Source organism: Meleagris gallopavo, chromosome 16, assembly GCF_000146605.3.
Source record: "Meleagris gallopavo isolate NT-WF06-2002-E0010 breed Aviagen turkey brand Nicholas breeding stock chromosome 16, Turkey_5.1, whole genome shotgun sequence".
Taxonomy (NCBI): domain Eukaryota; kingdom Metazoa; phylum Chordata; class Aves; order Galliformes; family Phasianidae; genus Meleagris; species Meleagris gallopavo.
In genome coordinates, this window is record NC_015026.2 from 9810130 (window position 1) to 9831611 (window position 21482).

General features: G+C 40.3%; 1 protein-coding gene across 1 annotated transcript in view; it reads left to right on the forward strand.

Annotated features, from left to right (window-relative positions):
• The window catches only part of LOC100551119 (protein sidekick-1), a 112903-nt gene that overhangs the window by 63440 nt on the left and 27981 nt on the right, over nucleotides 1–21482 (forward strand). The window contains exons 7-12 of the mRNA XM_019620835.2: nucleotides 2371–2565; nucleotides 3740–3856; nucleotides 4084–4251; nucleotides 6329–6431; nucleotides 7597–7773; nucleotides 15988–16124. Coding sequence (XP_019476380.1) covers nucleotides 2371–2565; nucleotides 3740–3856; nucleotides 4084–4251; nucleotides 6329–6431; nucleotides 7597–7773; nucleotides 15988–16124 — 897 coding nt within the window. The remainder of the gene's footprint in view (nucleotides 1–2370; nucleotides 2566–3739; nucleotides 3857–4083; nucleotides 4252–6328; nucleotides 6432–7596; nucleotides 7774–15987; nucleotides 16125–21482) is intronic.

The window sequence follows — 21482 nt, forward strand, 5'->3', positions numbered from 1 at the left end:
CATCCAGTATGTATTTAAAGTCTTTTCTTCTTTTCGTATTTTTTTGTTCAGCAAAATTCGTAGAGAGGAGAAGAAGCAAAATTCCTTGGAGGGTGGCAGGAGGAAAAGCGGGGCGGTGGGAGAGTGGAGAAGAAAGGAGGCTGGTTTTAGCCATTTTTATAGCTAAAGAGGTAGCGAGATGATAAAAGAAAATGTGTACAACTTGGAAGACAAATCTCTCTGGGAAGATCACTAAAGCCCAAATGAATGCTGCTGACAGGCATCAGAACACTCAGATAAGATCCTATTATTCAGACTCATAACTTTGAGTAGAGGAAGATATCCGTAACTGAAACGTAGAAAAATAGAGATGGTAATATTCCGTTTGTCAGCTGGGTTGGTGATAGGAAGGTGTATCTCACAGTGATTATGGGATTAGAAGGTTTACTAATACTGTTAGAAGAATGGGATTTATGGAATGACACCAGTGTTAAAGGTTTGAGAGCACTGGATGCGGGGCTGCATTATTTCCTCAGTGCCCATCAAGTAACGTGTGGGAAACTAGAGTTGCTATTATTTAAACTTGAAATCATTTCCAGGCTTCTCTGCATCAAGAGAACTATTCCATTTTGCATCATCTGTTTCCTCATTACTCAGTGATAATTTGTATTTGCCCGGGAGGATCTTCAAGAGATGAATAACACTCTCACCGAGAATTCTGAACAGGGAAGTTTGTGCTAATTCTGTAGATGGGCTGCTGCAGAAAATTTAAATTATGTCAATGGAAGCTCCTATACTGCATCTATTCTCTGTCAGACAATGCACTCTGCATCGTGGATTTCTTCCTGAGATGATTACCTCCCAGATTATGAGTGCATTTTATTATATCAGCGGAACAAAAGCATCAGAGGTGATTGTAGTAAATGATACATGTTTACAAAAACAGCAGCAGCAATTGAACACTCTTCTTTTCAATCATTCCTTACATAGTTTGTATATGATTTCCAAATAGTTAATGTATTTTTTGTCCGGAGAAAGAGAATCTATTGGAAGAAGGTATGAATGAAAGTATAATATGCTGGTATTTCACTTTGGGATATTTAAAATAACAGTATGGCTTCTCCTGTGGCACTTCCCCTCTGAAGACCTTAAATCACGGTCAACACTACAGTGAAATTCAATGTCTGCACGTGCTGCATTCATCAGTGACATCTCTTAGTACTGCTGTATGTCTCACATGGCTTTGCTCGGTGACTCAGTGACTCACCTGTGAATTCACCTCTATGGCTTTGCTATGATGCAAGGAGCTGCTATCCTTTCCTTATTACAAGGGACTGTGAAGCTCTGAGGTTTAAAGTGACGTGCGTTCAAAAATAGCACCTGATTATGAAGATAAAACCATGTTTGGAGCTGAGGTTACTTAAATCAGTTTGACACCCTTCTGATCCTGTGATTATCCAATCACATAATAAAATGTCTGATCCCTGCGTAGGGCCCTTGGCATTTGATCAGCTGGGGATTTCTAGGATATAAAGGCCAAACAGTCAGTGATGGGAGGAGCAGGGCAGGAACGTCTGCAGAAAGCAGTCCCAGCCTCTGATATCTCACGAAGGAAAGAGAATCCTCCACTGCCTGTGGATACTGAATTTACGGCTGCATCATCCCAGCTGACGGGTATATGGCTGCAGCAAAACTGGAATTAGCATGTCATGATTTGTAGAACATGCACATGAAAGGAAACGGGAATAAAAGGGCTTGTATTTACGGCAGGATTTTTGTTTCTCCGAATGTCTGTGTTTTTCAAATAACAGGTGAAGCTTGAGAATGAATAAAAATAATAATTTAAAGCCATCTCGTTGTGGGCAACAAGCTGCTCGTACATTAGCTCAAACTAAGCTGCCAAATTAGAACTCGAATACAGTCATCTGAGCACTTCATCTCTTATGTGTAATTTGCCATTTCCTTTTTATTTTGACATCTTAGCTGCAGTAGCACAGAAAAATCTCATTTGGGATGGAACAGCCTTATAGACTCGTTGCAGTGTCACACTGCTGCTGTTTAAGTAGCATGATTCTGGCTTTCAATGTGAAATTGCTATAAATCTTATTTTGTAGTAGCATGAAATATGATTGGGTGAAGAAAGTAATTTGATAACATGTTTTCTCAACATTCCCCCTTTCACTGTTTTCCCACATGTTCTGCTGCGTATTCTTACCATTGATAATGCAAAATGCCGCCTCCCATTTTTCAAAAGTAGCTTGTAGAAGTATAAATAAGCACAGGGGAAGGAAGGGATGCAAGGGATGTGACCGCAACAGCGCTGTGTGCTTCAACTCTCTAAAGCACATAGTGCACATACTAACGGCGACGTTCTTCTGGGCTTTCTTACAGGTGTTCCTATTCCTTCCCTGGTTTGGTATAAGGACTCCATCCCCCTCAGCAAGCTGCAAAACCCCCGCTACAAAGTCCTGCTGAGCGGGGGGCTGCGGATCCACGCGCTGCGTCCTCAGGATGCGGGGATATTCCAGTGCTTTGCCAGCAATAAAGCTGGGGAGATACAGACCTACACCTACCTGGACGTGACCAGTGAGTAAGGAGCTGGGATAGGGGTCCATGAGTCACGCTGTTGTGTCTGTAGATGAGCCTACAGCCGTCAGGTTTCTCCATGCTCATGTAGTTTGAACCTTGATTTCTTACAGTAGATGGCTGTCCTATATGTGAGATACCCCAGTGTTTCCAGTTTGGTCTGAATGCAGCCTGCTGAACCCTGTAGAAAACACAGGAGCTTGAGGCAATCTCTTATTTCATGGTATGAAAAGAAAACTAAGGGAAGAAATAGAAAAGTTAATTGTAAAATGGTTTTCCCTCTCCTTTATAATTAAATGATTTGGTTCGACTGTAATGTAACTCTGCTTCATAATTGTTCATGGTATTATTTTTTTCTGCCTTTTGTCTACAACTACACTTAGCATGGAAAACAAAGAAAATTCAAGTTTAACGTCTATTTTTTGCCAAAAAGTCTGATTAAATGCTTTAGTTAATGAAATACACTTTTCACTGTGGGAGAATTACAAATCCTCATAGTCTCTCTTAAAAGCAATTATTAACAAGCATATATTCCCATAATATTTTATCTCCTTTTCAGGAAGTTGTTTTTTATCCCAAGAGCAGTCTGTACATACTGACCAGAATTTCTTCAGCCTGAAGAAACTAGATCAGTTCAATATAGATCTAGGAAATTGCAGCAAAAAAAAAAATAAAAATAAAAAAATGTTGTAAAGTGCAACTGGGGGAAAATAAAAGTAAAAGAAACTTGGAAAATGCCTTGGATGAGACTTGGGTTCTAAATTCTTTTGGCTGACATTTAAGTTTCAAAGTTAATGCCTTTCTGGAGTTGCTTTTCATCTTAAAGAACTCTGTTATGAAGATGAACGAAAATAGTTTTGTTTATCTAGATTTCCCACTTTCCCCCAAACACTCATTCAAAGCTTTATCTGCCTTTATCTGTAAGCCATCTTACTTGTACACGTGTAAGTGCTGATAGATTTTTATTTTCCAGGTAGGTAATAAACTGAATTAGGTAATTCCTCAGAGATGAATAATGAAAGGTTACAGTCACTGCTGAGAGGTTTTCATGCATTATTGTCATGTCCTTCTCCATGATCAGCACTGTAAAAGTGGATGTAAAGCAGTCCACGATAATAGGAAAGGCATCTTTCTGATAACTGATCCGCTGAGATTTCAAATTGCTTGATTCTAGACATTAAGCCAGCATTTATACAGCCTCCAGAGGACACCACTGTGACTGAGGGGATGACTGCCATGCTGACCTGCGAAGTTTCAGGGGCTCCAAAACCTGCCATCTCGTGGAAGAAAGGTATCCACTTACTGCACTGTTGTGGAACTGCTTGATTTCTTATCTATTCCTACTCCTGAGATTCTGTAGATCCATTTAATATTGCTCTAGTTCTATGAGCCAAGGGTTGTAGAGCCAGTGGCCCAGATAGGTTGATACCATCCATTTTGGAAGAGCTGGGACTGCATAGCCTCAGCCAAGCAGCCTACGTGACATTAATCATGCTGCTTTTCCTTTCTGTGTTTCAGGAAACCAGATCTTAGCCAGTGGCTCAGTTCAGATTCCTCGGTTCATTCTTCTGGAATCCGGAGGGCTCCAAATAACACCCGTGTTCCTTCAGGATGCTGGCAATTATACTTGCCATGCAGTCAACTCCGAAGGAGCTCTGAATGCTTTTGTGATGCTGACAGTGTGGAGTAAGGACAATGCTTTGTTTAAAATCTAACTTGAATCAAGTGCTAATTGGATTTTGATGTATGACCAGGACATTTTCATACCTAGTTATGCTTTTCTCATAAAAGAGGTACTTGTGTAGTTCAGTGGTGATAATGTACTGTTTTAGGAAATGTATCACAAGTACCCATTTTGTTTTAGAAATCATACATATAAACTGTTTCATTTTGTGAAAGGTTGTGTGTTTCAGTGGAGCATCTAGTCACGCTTACAGTTTCACTCGGGTTTTGCAGTGGTGAAACTTGCCTTAGTCTGCATTGCAAATCTGCCCTTTTACTTTGTGGATTTGGCTGTTTGCAAGTTGTTTTCTGCCTCCAGCAGTCTGCAGGCAGTATAGAACAGCCTGTGCTGTTAGAAAGGCTGTGGCTACAAATACAGTGGATGTGATTTTCCTCCTAACTGTGCATTTCTTTGTGACCCTGGGCGTTCTTGGAAGCCAAAGAAAAGTGCAGCACACTTCTACTCTCTCATGTTACAGATTGGCATGGCACAGGGCAGCCTGTGAAGTGATTTAGTCTTTCATCGTTCGCCCTTGATCTCTATTTTTCCCCTCTGTTGGTGTAAAAAATTGAATCAGCTAGGTTCCCCTGTATTACCCCTGAGTGAGAGGCAAAATATAAGTTTCATGTGTCTGATCTGAACCAGCAACTGAAGGGTTAAAGTGCAACGTGTGTTGCTGCTACTGGTAGGAAACAATGATCCTTGAGCTGGGACTAAAAACAATTAAAGACAATGAAGATGATAGTGACAAATACAGAAGTACTGAGTAACTCTTTTCTCCTATACTTGAAGTACAGCCCTGAGGCTGATTATACCACAGATGTGTGGTGTGTATTTGACATCTGTTAATCCCAGAAATGTACACGTTACATCAGTAACATTTTGCCTTTTGAACTTGGGAATACCTGAAAACCATTCTGGGAGTAAATACAAAGTGCTTTTGACACATGACTGTTAGATTTACACCTCGCTGACGACGTAAAGTCAGGATCTTGTAAACTGATTGACATCCAGGCGTATGAATAATAGAGATCCTTCTTGTTAATTCTCAAGGGATTGATTCTAATATGTGTTAAAGATAGTTTCTGTTCATTGATACTGCATTGGAGGGGAAAGAAGAAGTGATTCTGACCGAATACTTATGTAAAAATTCACCAGTGTAAAGCTGGAAGGCATACATAGGTGCATCAGGAATAATGCCAACATTCCATGCTCCTGGGTGTAGCTTTAGATTTTGCTGATGATTTCTTTTTGTGCACAAATGAGATCTCAGTAGATGCTGATTATCTCTGTGGAGAATTGGGACTGATTAACATTATCCACATTATCCACATATCTCCTCACCCCTAGTTGTCTACCTGCTCCAGATGATGCTATCTGCTGCTACTGCTGTGTGCTGAGCATAACAGAGATCTTTCACACCAGATTTGGTTGCTGTAGTTACAGCAGTTTTTGTCTTCTGTGTCTCCAGGAGGTGCTTGAATAAAGATGTTTTGAAACATTTAAGTAAACAACATATTTCCCTATGTGAAAAAATTCAGACTACCAAAAACTCCTCCTCCCTTAACCTATTCATAGAATAGCATTCAAGCTTTCCTCTTTCTGGATGTTTTTTCTGGTGTTTTTTTCTTTTGCACAGATTTCCCTTGTTTTTGTTTTCTCCACTCTAAATTGTGTGACTTGTTTTCTGACAAAATGCGTGTTTTGATTCATCCTTAACGTGTTATAAACATACTTGCTGCCTTAGGACTTCAGGGAGATGCCACAGAGGCTTCCCACAAAGACAAGTGAGAGTCAGTGCAGCTGTAGCACTGCTGACTCAGACACGTGCCCTCTGCTGCCTTTGCCTCCTGCACCCCACAGCGTACAACCTCTTCTTGACACAGTGACATGAGAGGCAGGGGAGGCTTCACAGCAAAGACTTGAAGAGGAATGGCCTGCTTGCTTTGAATGACAAATGTTCAGTTGCCTGCTCCCCGAGTGAATATCCAAGTCAAAATGCTGTAATTTCACCTGAACTATGGCTTGTGTTCCTTTCAGATCGGACTTTCATTGTTCACCCTCCTGAGAATAGCACTGTGATCAAAGGAACTACAGCCACTCTGCGATGTGAAGCAACTCATGATCCTAGAATTTCAATCAGGTCGGTGGTGTCAGTTCTTGTTTGTGTGGTTTATCTGAGCTCAATTTTATAAGCTATATGAATAGCATTAGGTGAAAAGTTTCAGGACCCCAAATTTTAACACCAGACCCCCTATTACTGCATTATAAGGTTGTACAGTGTATCATTAATCATATAAATCCCATCTTCCATTTCAGCCTTATGTATTATTTACAATGAACTATGTTCCACTTCATGACTTCAATATAGCCTTCCATGATTTTACTGTCAAGGTTAATACACTATCAATAAAAGCAACTTGTCAGAAGCTGATAGTTAATGAGAGTAAAAGCCAAAGAGAAGGAATAGGATTTCAAACATGTCTATATTGTGCTGTATGAAAGCAATGCTCAATGTGCCCATGTTCTTGGAAGCAGCTCAATAACTAGAGGCTATATTCTGCTTTTACTGCATAAAGGGAAAAAAAAAAACAACTTGTTTGAACTATTAACATTTGTACTAGAGCATCTAGAGGAAGTTCACCATATAAAAATAAATTTACCGTGAAAATGTATGTAGACTGAAAGCCAAATTAAAGAAAATGCAAGGAACAGCTTGGAGGGTGTCAGAAGGGTCAACTGCAGAAAGAACTTCAGAGAGAGATATAAGGATGTAAAAAATGTTATGTAGAGATACTTAATTGCAAGAGCATGGACTGTACACTTGTCTGTGACATGTTGGTATGTGTCTTTTGAGGTATGATAAACTGGTGAACTTTGCCACATCAGTTAAAGATGTTACTGATTCTGTCGGTGTAGGGTTGATACGGTCTTTGCAGAGCTGTGCCAACACCTCTGCTGTTACCTTTAGTAGTATAACTGATGTTGTAGCTTAAACTGCTGGTGAAGGTGGACTTGTGAACTTGGGTGTTCATGAGCACTAGGTCTTTTCTTTTTGAAACATGCAGCATTGTTTAAAAAATATATCGCATCTTGGATGTAATTACATTTCTTATTCTGTAATTTCAGTTCTTATTCTGATCACTGATCTAAAGTTAAAATTTGAAACAGGCACTGTTCCTGAAAGTATCCATAGAGGCCTGACATTTCTAATTTGTTATTACAGAAACTGGTATCTTGCACAGTTCAGATAAATGTATTTCAAATTTCTTGCAAGTAATTACTAACTAAAACATTGTAATATTCAGGTATGTTTGGAAGAAGGACAGTGTTGTAATAAATCCATCCAGCAGTTCCAGGATCACAGTAGAGAAAGATGGAACCCTCCTCATCAGCCAGACGTGGTCGGGTGACATCGGGGACTATACTTGTGAAGTCATTTCTTTTGGAGGAAACGATTCCCGAATGGCTCGACTAGAAGTGATGTGAGTATTCCATCTTGAGCACAAGGCTATGCTGTTTTTCAGATACCCTCATACACTTTTTTTTAGGTATTTATTTTTCTCAATGGGAAATTAAGGCTGGTTCATTGTGAATTAAATTGCTTTGAGATGTCCTCCCTTTTGCATGCTCTGTGCTACTTGGACTTTCAAGTGACTGGGTTTCAAGTCACTCAGAAGTTACCTCCAATTCAATGTATTTCTCTGCATCACGTTCAATAGATTGGATGGCTGAGCTCAGGGGATAACAATTAATAGCTGTAGTCTGCATGAAGGCCAGTAATAAGTGGACTACTGCATGGGATTACAATGGGGCATGTCCTGTTCAACATCTTCATCAGGGATCTGGAGGAGATGTTGGAATGCGTACTCATCATGTTTGTAAATGGCACAAAATGGGTGAAGAACCTCAGTGTGAGACCATCATTCATAGAGGCCTAGATAGGCTGAGAAATGGGCTGATAAGAACCTTATGAAATTCAGCAAGGACAAATGCCAAGTCCGTATGTGAGGAGCAGGTTTGACCCCAAAGGTTGGAGGTTTTTTAGACCAGACTGGATAAACTGGTCTGATTTTATGGCTGGCTCTGCTTTGTGTGGGGGTTTGGCCCCTTCCAACCTGAATCCTTCCATCATCCCATGCTGTTAGACTTTCCCATCAAGCCCAGGTGGTGGGCTGTGATGCCAAGGTTATAGGAAAACATTTTCCTCCTTTAGTGCTCTTTCTCTGTTAAACATACACAAAAATAGCTGGTCTCTCAGTAGATATTGCTTATTTTCTCATTCTCTTTAGACATAGAGTTCCAGGGAAACATATTTTTACGTTTGCCTTTCTTTATTCCTAAGAATCTTTAAAAATTCAGTTAAGAAAAAAGAAAATACTTAAAGTACACATTGCTTCTGAAAAAGGATTATAAAAATGGCATTGCATGGTTCCGTATTTTCTATTTCTGTCATTCCACTGGAGCGAAGTAAGCTTCCATTTTATTTTTATCACTAAAAGCAACAACTGTGATTTTGGTCCATGTGTGGAACAGATCAAATGAGTAAGACGGTAATGTTTTATGTAGTCTTATTTTTTTTATTTGAGTAGTGCCACATGCTTTAATTTAACTCAAATTGCATCTGTTTCTGCTGGTCATGCCTGATATCTCTGAGAAGATGGCAACTTCTGCTGTTGGCAGAATAATGAGTTCACCTCAGAGATTTGCTATGCAGAGCCCCGTTTGATACAGCGTTATTCTGACAGTGCCAAGGCAAGATCAGATGCCCGTTTGCAGAGAGCGGTCATACATTCTTTCTCTAATTAAGCGCTCCTCAGCTCTCCTCCCGGAGTGCATTTTACTGCTGGTTTGGATCCAAGAGCAGAAGACAATTCAAAATATATTGCTGCTATATAATCATACTTTCTTTTTCTCTGAGGCTGTTTTTGAGAGGAGGGCAGAAAATTACGGAGTGTAGACAGAAAAGGAAGGTTAAAATCTGGACTTTGAAGTGAGCTGCAAAAACGTGCCAAACGCTTCAGCAGCTTAATCCTAAATATCAAAAGAAGTCCTATGTGATGACCCACTGTAGCACAGCAGATGTATTTACTCACAGCTTCCTGTTGACCAGTAACAGTTTTACACTCTGTAAAACTCATGCTAGAAGTTAACCAGCATATTCCATGTGCCTGCCTGCCCTCCCTCACCCAGCTCTCTGCAGCTCTGCTGGCTCTCCATGCCCCAGTGCTCTGCAGCAGGCTCTTCATCCTGGGTCTCTGCTTCTTCCCAAGTTCTGTTGCCGATGGCTCACAACCTGTCTTTCCTGAAGGAATTAAAGAAATATATCAGACCCACTCTTGTAGAGGACTTCAGTAACTGATAAGTCACTCGATCATACCTGGAAGTGTGACATTTTATTTCAGAGTGGTGCTGCAGGTAGTGCAATAATGCCAAAAACATTGCATTCCTTTGCAGCTTTTGTCATTATCATTTGGCTCGGCAGCACAAATCTGTGAGAAATAGAGATACATGATACAACAGAAGTGAAATGAGGAAGAAAATATGTAGAAAGGAAATGTCAGAAGTAAAGCATAAATTAAATTTAGCTAGTGTACGAATGACAGATCTATAACATTCCCAGTTCTCCCAGATAATTCTCTTGTGCGGGACATTAACAAACAGGGCATGTACATTCCCATCGATGAGCACTTACACTTCAGTGCCTTGAGCAGCACTAATGTCAGACAAATGTTCAGAGGAGGCCTCTCAACCAATTACAGACCGGAGCAGTCTACCAATGGATAATATTGTAGCCTACCAACCTCCATCTGACAGCTCTGATTGTCTCACCAGCTTTTTTCCCCCAGGACCTGGCATATCCCTCCTTTACCTCTGGGCACGTAACAAGAAATTTTCAAAGGCACAAATAAGTTTGCTACTGATTTCTATTCAGGCTGATCCAATTCAAAACCATTGACCTTCAGGGTGACCTTCAGTTATTCAATCTGTGAGCGGTTTGGTTTTCTAATCTGTGAAAAAAGGAAAAAGAACTTTTTCCTCCTTTGTCTTCCCTTGTTTGAAGACAGGCTTGGGGAAAAAAGGGACCATTTCTTGCTAGAAGAACACAGGCTGATAGCACAGTAGAGTTCCAGCACGATATACATTGGTAGTGCAAGCAGGATGGATCATTTTTCTCTGCATGTCTATGAAGAAATAAGGTATTTGAAACTGAAAGCCAGCAAACTAATGAAGAACTTGCTAAAGTGCAGCCAAAGGTTACTCTGCTCATCAATTTTGCACTGATGGTACTTGGGCACAGAAACTAATTGCTAGTCAAGATACTCTATTCATTCATTTGTCTTCCCTCTAAATGTGTTTATTCTTCATGTACATCACTTGATTTGATTTGCACGAGGTAAAACATTCACAAGTGATGTTTCTCTCCTGTAAGAGATGAATTTTAGTTTTTTTGCTTAGTTATTTATTGCTCTGCTGGTAGATCTTCTCAACTACAAATACAGAAACATTTGCAGATGATGACCTTGTGCTTCTCTTGCATTCTTCCAAGTCATAACATTAGATTCTGAGAATAATTGTATGTATTGAAACATACCAACTCCATTTAGCTTGCTTTTATGTTCCTATAAATACAATACAGGATGGAATACATACAGAGAAAATAAAGCTTGTTCCTGGAGCTACATAAGCTGAGTTATCACAGTGTATCACTCTCCTGACAGGAAACACTGCAGATTCCAGCTCAGAATATCCTGAGGGTTCTCTGTGTATATAAAATATTCAGAATTACCACTATCTATGCCTGATGATACCTGCTGCTCAATATCTGCCTCTGCAGTCCCTACTAAGGGATCTCTTTGTTGTATGAATGTGACTGAGAAGTATGGTAATGCTACATTGTTGGGAAATCAAAGCCCTTTACAAGCCTCTGTTATGTCACAACATCAAGTAAAATCTTTTAGGCTCTTTTTCTATGCAAAAATATGGAGAGGACAATGTAATATAAAAATAGGCAATTTATTCCTGGCAGCAAGTTCATCTTCTTTCAGATCTCTTTCACCAAAGAACTATTATCACTCTGTCTTCTTCAAAGGCAGGAGAGGTGAGCTAACCAGTTATTATAAAACCTACTGTGTTGCTAAGAATGCATACTACTGCCTTTGTCAATCATTTAAAAGGAATTCTGATTTTTTTTTTCAGATATTTGTAATTGATGCTTCTTCCAAATAACTTGGTTACTAAACAAGAGCAATGAGAACAATGTGGAGTAACAAATGAAAATGATGTCTCATTACAAACCTTCACATGGTCCCATGTCCCTGAATTCCGGCAGCTCATCTCTTTTCCTTTTAGCAGACACTTAAAGCAGGAAGGATGTCAAGCTTGAAAGTACATTATTCCTTCATCACTAAAAAAGAAATCTTCTATTTATTTTTTCCAGGCTCTCAATTGAGGTGTTATCCAAGAAATAAGGTTTACTGCTGAGTCTAAATACACTTGATATTCAGAAAGAAGTACCACCCAGAAATACACTTGGAAATACAATCATCTGTTCATCAAAGGGCTATCAGAAACGTTGGTGTTTTTAGTGAAAATAAAGCATACAATTCAAGAGCCTTTCCCAAGACATCTGTAGGCTTGAGCTTGCAGAGACTGCCAGAATGAGGCAGGAAACAAATTTGTGTGCTCTGGGGTTTGGCAGGTGTTTAATTTCAAAAGTCCACCTTGTTACAGGCGTGCAAGAGACAAAAATCCTCAAAACTAATCGATGCCTTGCAGGAATCAATCCTTCTAGCAAAAGAAACTGGAAAGTCCTGAGCAACACATGATGTGTTTCTTTATTTAAAATGTTATAAACTTTTATGAGCAAAGCCATCAAGGCTGAGAGCTTTGCTAGATTTCCTGCCTCAACTTCTTAGCAAATTATCAGGTCTAGCAGATGAACCACCTGCTCCCAAGTAGAACGTGTATGAGGGACCTGATTTAGGAAGTCATTTACGAAGTGGGAGCAGGGCTTTTTATAAACTGACAAGAAAACTTGTTTAATCTCCCTTGCCTTTTTAGTAATCCTCTCTTCAGTCACAGTCTCTCTAATTACCTGCTGTTGGACCATTTTTCTCAGAAATCTCTCCAAACCATGTCTGGTTTATTTCCCGTAGCAAATAGTCTGTTTTAGCTAATTTTGTAAAACACTGTATGTGTTTGCTGAGTAAATTTTTCAGCTACCCTCTGGCAGTGATGAGCTGACTCAAAACATTAGAGTTTCTGTTTTGAACATGTATCATCTGTAAGTAGCTAATACTTCTCTCCTAGATTGTCACAATGGCTTCATGTCTTTTTCGTGCAAATCTGCCATTTTAATTGCTTTGTCAGGGACCCCTCAGGTCACTTTGGTGGCTGTGCCATTAACCCTGGGCTTATCTATCAATTACACATTTCAAAAGGGACTGTATATGGTTTTTGCTATCATACGAAGCAAGTCATGGAAAGCTTGACTCTGTGCAGCTCTTCAGCATTAGAGGCATGAGACCTTAAGATACTGAAAAACCTTCGTATATTTCCTGTTTGGGGCTTCAATGAAAAAAAAAAATGGATGATAATGCTGGATTATTAGTTTCCAGTGTCTGATCAAGGGCTGCTACGTGCCCTGTGTTACTGTCCTAAACCTTACCCACTTTCTTGGTGTACGAGAAGTTGAGCAGTTCTCATCCCGACAAAGACTTGAAATTACTATTTCCTGCAATGACTTCTTGTATGTTTGCAGCAAGAAAAAGTAATCTTCCTAAGATAGAAGCAATGATCTGTTTTGGGAATGTGAATATTCACGGTGGTGGTACAAATCTCATTTATCATCTGTTCCATGTATGCAGTAGCAAGTGAGAGGGGAACAATGTGCCAGTGCTTGCTAAGGTAGGAGGTGCTATTTATTAATCTCTGCTTTTGTATACTACAGAGAGAAAAGTACACTTCTGTGCTGGAAAGTCTTTGTAGTTTTAAATATTTATTTCTGTCCAGGTGTGTTTCATAGGCATTTACAATGTCTGTCTTGGGGGATTTAAATCTGTGAGCACCATCTGTTGCTGTTCAGTGTGGACACATATGGGTAAAGAATATGATATTAGTGGAGATAGGTGTGCTGTCTGGCTGCTGCAGCTCATGCTGTCCAGTCTCTGAGCAGAAGCGCCTGTTTCCATCATGTTGCTGACAGATTGCCATTTTGTGTCAACCTAACAGAATCATCAACTAAACGCAAATCGTCAGCAAAAAAAAAAAAAAAAAAGCAAACACACATTTAACCTGAAGTTGTGCTTTGAAAAATGTGAAGAAGGGAAAGTCTCTTCTCCTGCCAAAGTCTTCTATTATTTGTGCCCTGAGAAAAGGACTGATCCATAAGGTCTTTTACTCGCGTAGCCTCTTCCTTCTGTAGTGTAGCCTCTGTCCTCAAATCAGCTGTTGGTTCAGACCTTCTAAACATGGGGGAAAACAAGATTACCCAGTAAATGCACACCCTGAGAATATCCTCAACAGATTCCAGCAGTTTGTCCCGTTGTTGGAGGAGGAGTTCCAAAAGGATAGGTTTGCAGTCAGCTCCCTCCTGGCCATCCCTCCATGTTGCTCTCTGTGAGCATTACCTTCTGGAAGAGCCGGAGCCTCAGCCCAGCACTGAGCTCATCCCACTGGGCCTGTGATAAATGAAGTGGGGACTGCGACTTCTCTGAGCCGTCACAACAAGAGGTTTCACTCTCCTGCAGTAATTTTCTTTGCCAACTTAATCACAAAAACATTTTTCTAACCAGCTTGCTCAGGGACACGATGATAAGTTATAGCGGAGGTTTAATGTTTATTATAATTTAATGATTCATTCAAAATTAAGTAGCACACGCCTGTAGTCCCTGTAAATGGCTGTACCTTAAACCTCACTCCATGCTTCTCACGTGGCAGGCTTTTTCTTCTATTTTGCCTTGCAGGCCAGCTGCCCTTCTACTTTGTTTTTACGTCCCCCTCTTCCCTAAGCTAGCTTATCCAAAACTTTGCAGTGCTCTGCTCAAAGTTTGCATCTGTTGGGTGTATTCATGCTCTTGTCTGCGCCTGATGTTTCCTTTATCCAAGACTGACCGTATATCTGCTGTTTTTGCACAAAAATCCAAGCCTGGATGCTGCCAGCCCCGACCCAACTGATACCTAAACTTGTAATCAGTGGACAGATCAAGGTGTCTTGGCCAAGCACTTGGATGAAATTAATACCAAAATGATCCTCCAAGTTGTCTTTCCACAGAAAGAGCCTGGGGTGACCGTGCTTCTGATTTGCTTAGGCATTTAAAATCAGCTGAGAGGGGAGGACCCACGGAGTCTCAAGCTCAGCCCTAGGAATGAGGCACTAAAGCCCTTCCAGCCGGAGGAGAGGTGGGAAGTGAGAGCCTTCCACCTGTGCATTTCCCTTGTAACTCTTTGGTTCCTTACTTCTATGTTCCTCAATCTTCCAGCAGAAACCTGAATCCAGAGCATAATCTTTGTTCTGGCTTAAAGCCAGAGTCTGTATTTACTTTTGTGAGTGGCTGAGGACTTGCGGTTTTTAAATAACTGTAAGCCTTCAGTAGCATGATACATTACTGTCTGAAATTACTGTTTTTTAATATTAAGCATATAAAGTCTGCTTGTGGCTTTCTGCTCTGGCCAGAGCAGATGAGCAGCTCATGCTGAGGGAAAGATGCCACTGAGCTTTCCTGGGAAGAAGCACTGGACTGAATGGGCAAAAACTGGTCCTCCTTGCTCTTCCTTTCCTCTCAGAGGTCCTTGTCCTTCTAAAAACCAGAATGGAAGGAACAAAAGTCAGGCTTAAATGTAATTGCTGAAGGACTCGTCGCTGGATGCAGTTCAGCACATAAGAAATGTAGCAGAATTTAGTTTTCTCACTGCACCGTGCAGCCTCTGACTTTCAGGAAATGAGTCCAAATGAAATGTTGTTCCATAAATTGCCTTTATGTTGAGAAATTACACATTTTAATTGAGCTGCTGTTTTATTTTTATTTTTTAATGTTTCATTTTGTATTTCTGTGGGGTTTCTACAGGCATTTTCTCTACATTTTCTGGTTGGGTGCTTCCAAAAAAATCCTTATTATAAGAAGGAAAGATTCTACCCATGACAGGAGAAGCCTGAATCCATGAGTAAATCAAGCTGTTCTGTAGCCTAAGAATACATATGGTAATTTTGATTAGTAGCTCTGTGGATAGTGTCAATGTCTTCTGCTTCCTTGAGTATGAAAAATTCCATGTTAAATCATATCTCCCATGTGTTTTACTGTTTATATGTATTACTGCTGTCATGTTTCTAGGACATCATTGCAAGAAGGGGAAAAGAAGTGAGAGGGAAATTTATTGACCAACTTGTCTCAATCAAAAAACAATATGAAAATTGGCTTCTTCCTCATTTAGCAACATTTCCATTAGCTGTTCTAAGCAGCAGCCTTGGGACTTTCAGCACAAGTTGTGGGGTTTTTTTTTCCCAAACAAGCCAAAATTGTGAATAATGTAGAGATGCCTTTCATTTATTTAATTGCACAATGGCTGCTGGTAGTTTTATATCTATCATCATACAAGTCTGATGGCATGTGCCTTTAGCTGCCTATACCATGTCCTGAATGAAATATAGATTGATTCTGCTGTGCATTTTTTATCTTCCTTTCTCTTTTCCTTCACAGCGAGCTGCCTCATTCCCCTCAGAATCTTCTGGCCATCCTGAATTCCTCGTACAGCCGCAGTGTGGTGCTTTCCTGGGTGCGTCCCTTTGATGGAAACAGCCCTGTTCTCTACTACATGGTCGAGGTCTCTGAGAACAGTGAGTAAAGTCACATATGTCCCAACCTCATATTTGTCTTAATTATTTAGCCTTGCAGACTTAGCTTTTACCAGAGCTGCCAACAAAACCTTACTGTTATTTGCCAAATGAGGGACAGTTTACAGGGAAATCCTGGGTATTACACTCAACTGTTATTATAACCCAGATAGAGTTCAACTACAAAAAAAGACCTGATACAGTGGATTTGGTATACAGGAAATCCTTAGTTCCACTTCCAGCATTGCCAGCCTGACTTCAAGCACATCAGCTCGTCCCTCCATGCTTCTATTTGACATCTGTAAAATAGCAGGAGTCACATTTTATTTCTTTCCTGTTGTCCTTTGCTCTGTGCTCATAGATACCCTGATGCATTCAGAACCCCAGCTTCACCTGAAAAGTGCAGGCAGTCTGATAGCATAAGGAATTGATGGTCTGTCATAGGAACAAACTCGGATGTCAATAGGAGCTGCTGTTATGTCTGTATATGGTTTCATACGTTTTCTCCAGTTTCCCTAGGTTGTTGTTTTAGAACCTTCTTTCAGGTAGGTGGCTGAGGATACTGAACTGTGAAACATACAAATATCCTACCTTTGTTTGTAACCTTCATAGGTTGCAATCCTGATCACTGTGAATCGCCACTGCTCACAGGTTTGGCATGCTGCATGGCTCACCCTTTCTGGCTCTGTTTGCAAGGTTATTCAGGGACACTGTTAAATGCTTCTTTCAGAGTTGATGGAAAGATGAGGTTATATGGAAATCGGTCACCTTGGCAATACTTTCTAATCTCTATCACACTAGGAGCTGGAAATCCAAGCCTAACAATTGGCTCTTGATGAAAAAATTAAGAACATCACTTTTTCTGACGTGTGGAAATTAGCTGCTGCATTACTGAATGTGAAACAGTGCTGATTTCTTATTATCTAGAGAGTAGTGCTTTGTTTTGCCACACAGAGAGCTTCAGATGAAACTTGAGCTTCAGATCACATACCAGCCCTGTGCTTTGCAGGTTGGAGTGCATAGCTTTTCAGATACAGAGGCCCCAGAACTGATGATCTTGACATCTGTTGCAAGAAGTGCAGTTTTGTAACGGAAATCCCAAATGGTGTCTGGGATTTCTGTCCTTAACACAGTTTGGATTTATTTATTTTTTATAACGAATGACTCAGAAAAATTCACAGTGTTCTGAGCTCACACCCCGCTACACCTTTTTATCACCGTCTGTTTCATCATCCCTCTGCTCTCCTAATATTGACTATAGGCCAGTAAGTGCATTTTCACTCCCTGTGCCTGTTCTTTCACTCGGGGTTATTGCTCTGAGTGTTTCGTGTCTCCCAGTGACTTTGATAGAAAAAAGTTAATCGACTCTCAGTCTGGGGACATGATGCAAAGATAGCAGAGCTGTATGTACGTGGAGACAGCACAGAGCTGGCCAGAGGTATGCATGTGAGTCCTGCACTAACTGGGAAGCATCACGGAGCCCACTCAGCCTCCAGCTCAGATTTGGAAGGTCTTTAAGCATCTTTGTAACAATGAGGCCTTGCAGGTCTAGTACAGACATAGAGTAGACATGCCAACGTTTCAAGAATGCTATAATTTGTTTCCTGAAATTTGTGGAAGGCTCAGCAAAAATCAACAGTAGTGCTCCAGAAATTATGCAGTCTCTCAGAGCTCCACAGCATCCTGTGAACCCTCGCTCGTTCCATGATAGATCAATAATTTTGGCTGATGGCATTGCAATCAACCACCGAGAGAGTCTCATTATCACAAATCATAGGTATATGTACTTCAGCAGACTTGCAGCTGCATAAACCAAACACAGACCAGGCTTCTTGTCGTCTGAGCGTCTTAACTCCCAGAAGCATTCTAGACCTTGCTCTCCTTTGAGGTTTTTATCTCTGCATTTATTTACTTTGCTTTTATGCACAGTCTTCAACTGGTTGCCCATAGAAGTAGGACTAGGAGGAATCCAAGCCCTTGAATATTCCACTCTTACTGTGTGTGCTCTCTCATTTTATATATTATTGCTCAGCTTTACAGATGTCAGCAGAATGGTGGAACAACGTCAACAGTGACTTCTCTTGGCAAAGCTGGCTGAAATGTCTGCATATTTGCAGTGTCTCATTTTGTTTTATATTCCTCAAATGTTTGGTTTGGAGTCATTGTGATCTTGTTAGTGTGTAGTTAATATCTAGTTTTCAAACCTGCTACTCCTTTGGAAAACAGCATCTTTCCTTGGTCCTGTCACGTTCCCCATGCCCCCTCGTGATGTTCACAAATGAAGCTGACATTTGATCTCATGAAGGTATAATTTTTGCCTGTTATGACTGTGTAGAATCTCTCTTTGCTTTCCAAAGAAACTCTTTTTCAGGTTTTCCATTGGCCCTTTTTGTGCTGCAGAAAGGGCAACTGTCAAGGACTCAACATATGCCTTCCATGAGCTCATGTGCCACATTTCCACCATCAGCAGCAGTGCAATATGCTAAACATCCTAATCCCAGTTTGTTTTCACACATCTAAAGCTTAGAGAGGGGCATCAGAATTATGATTTATTTTCCAGTTAGCAAAGCTGCACAGAAGGCATTGTTCTTCATTCTGTGGAGCTTTAATGCATGAGTTTTGCTTTGCTGCTACAAATGCCAAAGTGTAGTCTAGTTTTATTTGTTCTTTTAGCAGTTTTGCTTCAGATAATTTTCTAATAGCTTTCTGGATCCTTTGTGCATTTTGAAACACGCACCGTAAGTGAATCCATAATAACAGTATCTGTTTCAGAGGACTAGCTGAAGAGGGTTCAAAATAATGAGTGTAGATTTCAGAGGACTAATTACTAGCTACATTAGAGAGAGGCGTGTCATTCCACCTGGCATGGATTAGAAATCCTTTTCATTAATATCAATTCAGTAAAGAGATATAAAAACCTTATTTTAATTAGAGGAAAAAAACAGTGGCAGATCACATGCATAAATTGCTGGAAATACGAACGACTCCAGTCACCAAGTCACCTAATTTTTAAAATGAATGTATTTGGCATAATGTAATAATTCTCAAATTACAAGTATTCACAGTAGACTGTGTCTGTGGGTGATTTGAGGCATATGGCCTTAAACATTTGGGGGCAAATTTATAATCTAATTTGAAAAGCACAGTTCCAGGGAAACAGTCATTAACTATTCTGCCCACACGGAGCCAGGAATGTGAACCTTCATTTCAAATAAGATTTTCAAATAAATAGTAGCATGTGTTGCTGTTATTTGCACTAATGTGATTTTTGGATGTTTCACGACCTCTTTAACCACTGTTGCAGCGTTCCTAGGAATCCCTATGAAGTCTTCTCATGGAGTTGGAAGAAGCTCCACTTATTTTACTCTAAAAAAAAAGTTCAGATTTCAGAGATTAATCAAAAATTATTCTGACCAATTTTTTATCTGAACAAATTAACACTTAGAGAATTCTGTCGAGTGTAGTTAACATTAAAATACATTTCTGATTTATTATATTCTGGGATATCTGTGCAATGTAATCATACAACTCAAATTCATCACATCATGCCAATGAGGAGATAATTAAAGCTCCTATAAACAGCATCTGCACATGCTTCACTTTGAGCTCATGAATTGTCTTGCTGAACTTGGTACGAATATAGAAATGATAAAAGTTGAACACAGGGATAAATCTTTGCAAAACAATGCTGTTTTCTACAAACATGACTCAGATCCATAAATGATAGTGCTGAAAGATACTTTTTCTCAGGGCAGTGGTAGACTTCATTGAAGTCCTACCAAAGGAAGGATGAAAAACTTTGCTTTTGTTTGAACTTTTTGCAATATCATATTGTCATGAAAGACGGATTCAGTAGTTTGGTAAATTGCAGTGGTTCCGTCTGTGCTAAACCCCTGGAGAAGAAAGGAGATGGAAATGTACTCCAAAGCTGCAAAAATTAGATTTCTGCAGTAGATGTCTGCAGTATCAAACAGAAATGATTTTTGAGGAACTTGCAGTCAGTGCAAGAATTGTGAGGTAGACAGGGAAATTTAAAAGAAATGCCTCTTGGTGAATAACCAGTGCTATCAAACATATATATTGTGAGTGCATCCAAAAACTCTTAACAGAACATGTTATTTCTCAAAGCCAAAAATTGCACTGTATGCTCGAGAGTAGCCTGTGAGATTCTTGGTTTCCAAGAAATTAACTTGGAGATGCAATTGGAATTAATTCAGAATACCCAATATCCTTAAGAAGATAGACAACTAGCCATGAGTTTTTCAAAGAGTGGCAATTACAGCAGAAGAGCAAGCAAGCAAAGCCCAGAGTACACTCTGGGCAGCTTAAGTTAAATGAAGGATTAGTGTGGTCTGTTCAATTTATTTATTAGTTTGACCTGGCAAGTCTCTCACTGTGGAACTTCTCCAGGCTTCCTGGGACAGGCAGGTGACAGTCATCTCTGAAGGAGATGGGTGCTGAAAATTCTATGGAAGGTTTCCAACATCAGAACTGCTTTTCTACGCAGTAAAAGGAACTGCTGTACTATGCTGGACTCCCTTCTGTGTTTAAGGAGGGGTAATGGCCTCTCAGAATGTTTAGTTTATTGACTTGATTGTCCAAAAAAAAAAGACGTACATTTTGAAGGAACTCTGCACAGTTGCTATATCCACTGCTCCAGGAGCAAGCAAATCCCCCCCAAACCTCTTCCCTTTAGGAGTCAGAGTGCCCGAGAGATGAATAGGGTTCGTTTGTATTAGTTTTGAGTTTAATCTCTCTTCCTGCCAGATCTTTTGTCTTCCACCAGGAGAAGAAAAAGAATAAATAAAGTATTCTACAGATGCAGCATATAAACAGAGCAGAGCCCCAAGGTGCTGAGGAGATTAATAGGCCCTATTGTTGAATCAAACTGCTCACTGCATTGAGCTGCTTGGGTTAAGCACTCTCAGGTGGTGTTTACACTAGCAGTTAACAAATGGAACTGATTTGCTCTAGGAAATGGACCACTACCCAAGAGCTCGTACAAGGGTATTTTGCTCTCTTAGCGTTGTCTGTTCTTCCCTTTTCCTCATGCAGCTGCTTCAGGCAACTTACTAAGTCAGCCATGGCTGAACGTTGGCTTATCTTGATTGGGTACTGTGCTCTCTGGATGTCACAATGTAAGCAGTTATTTGTAAAGCCTCAAGAGAAACTTGATTAGAAAGGAAGGAACTAGGGTGCACCAAACTAATGCAGGTATCCTTCCTCTCTGAGTGCTTTGTAAACAAAGCCCAGCACTGCATTCAGATCATCGCCACCCAGACCTTGCAGCAGAAGTGGCTGATGGCAAATCATCAACAGCTGGCAGTGATGGAACCTGACTGCTGTGCAAATGTCCCTCTT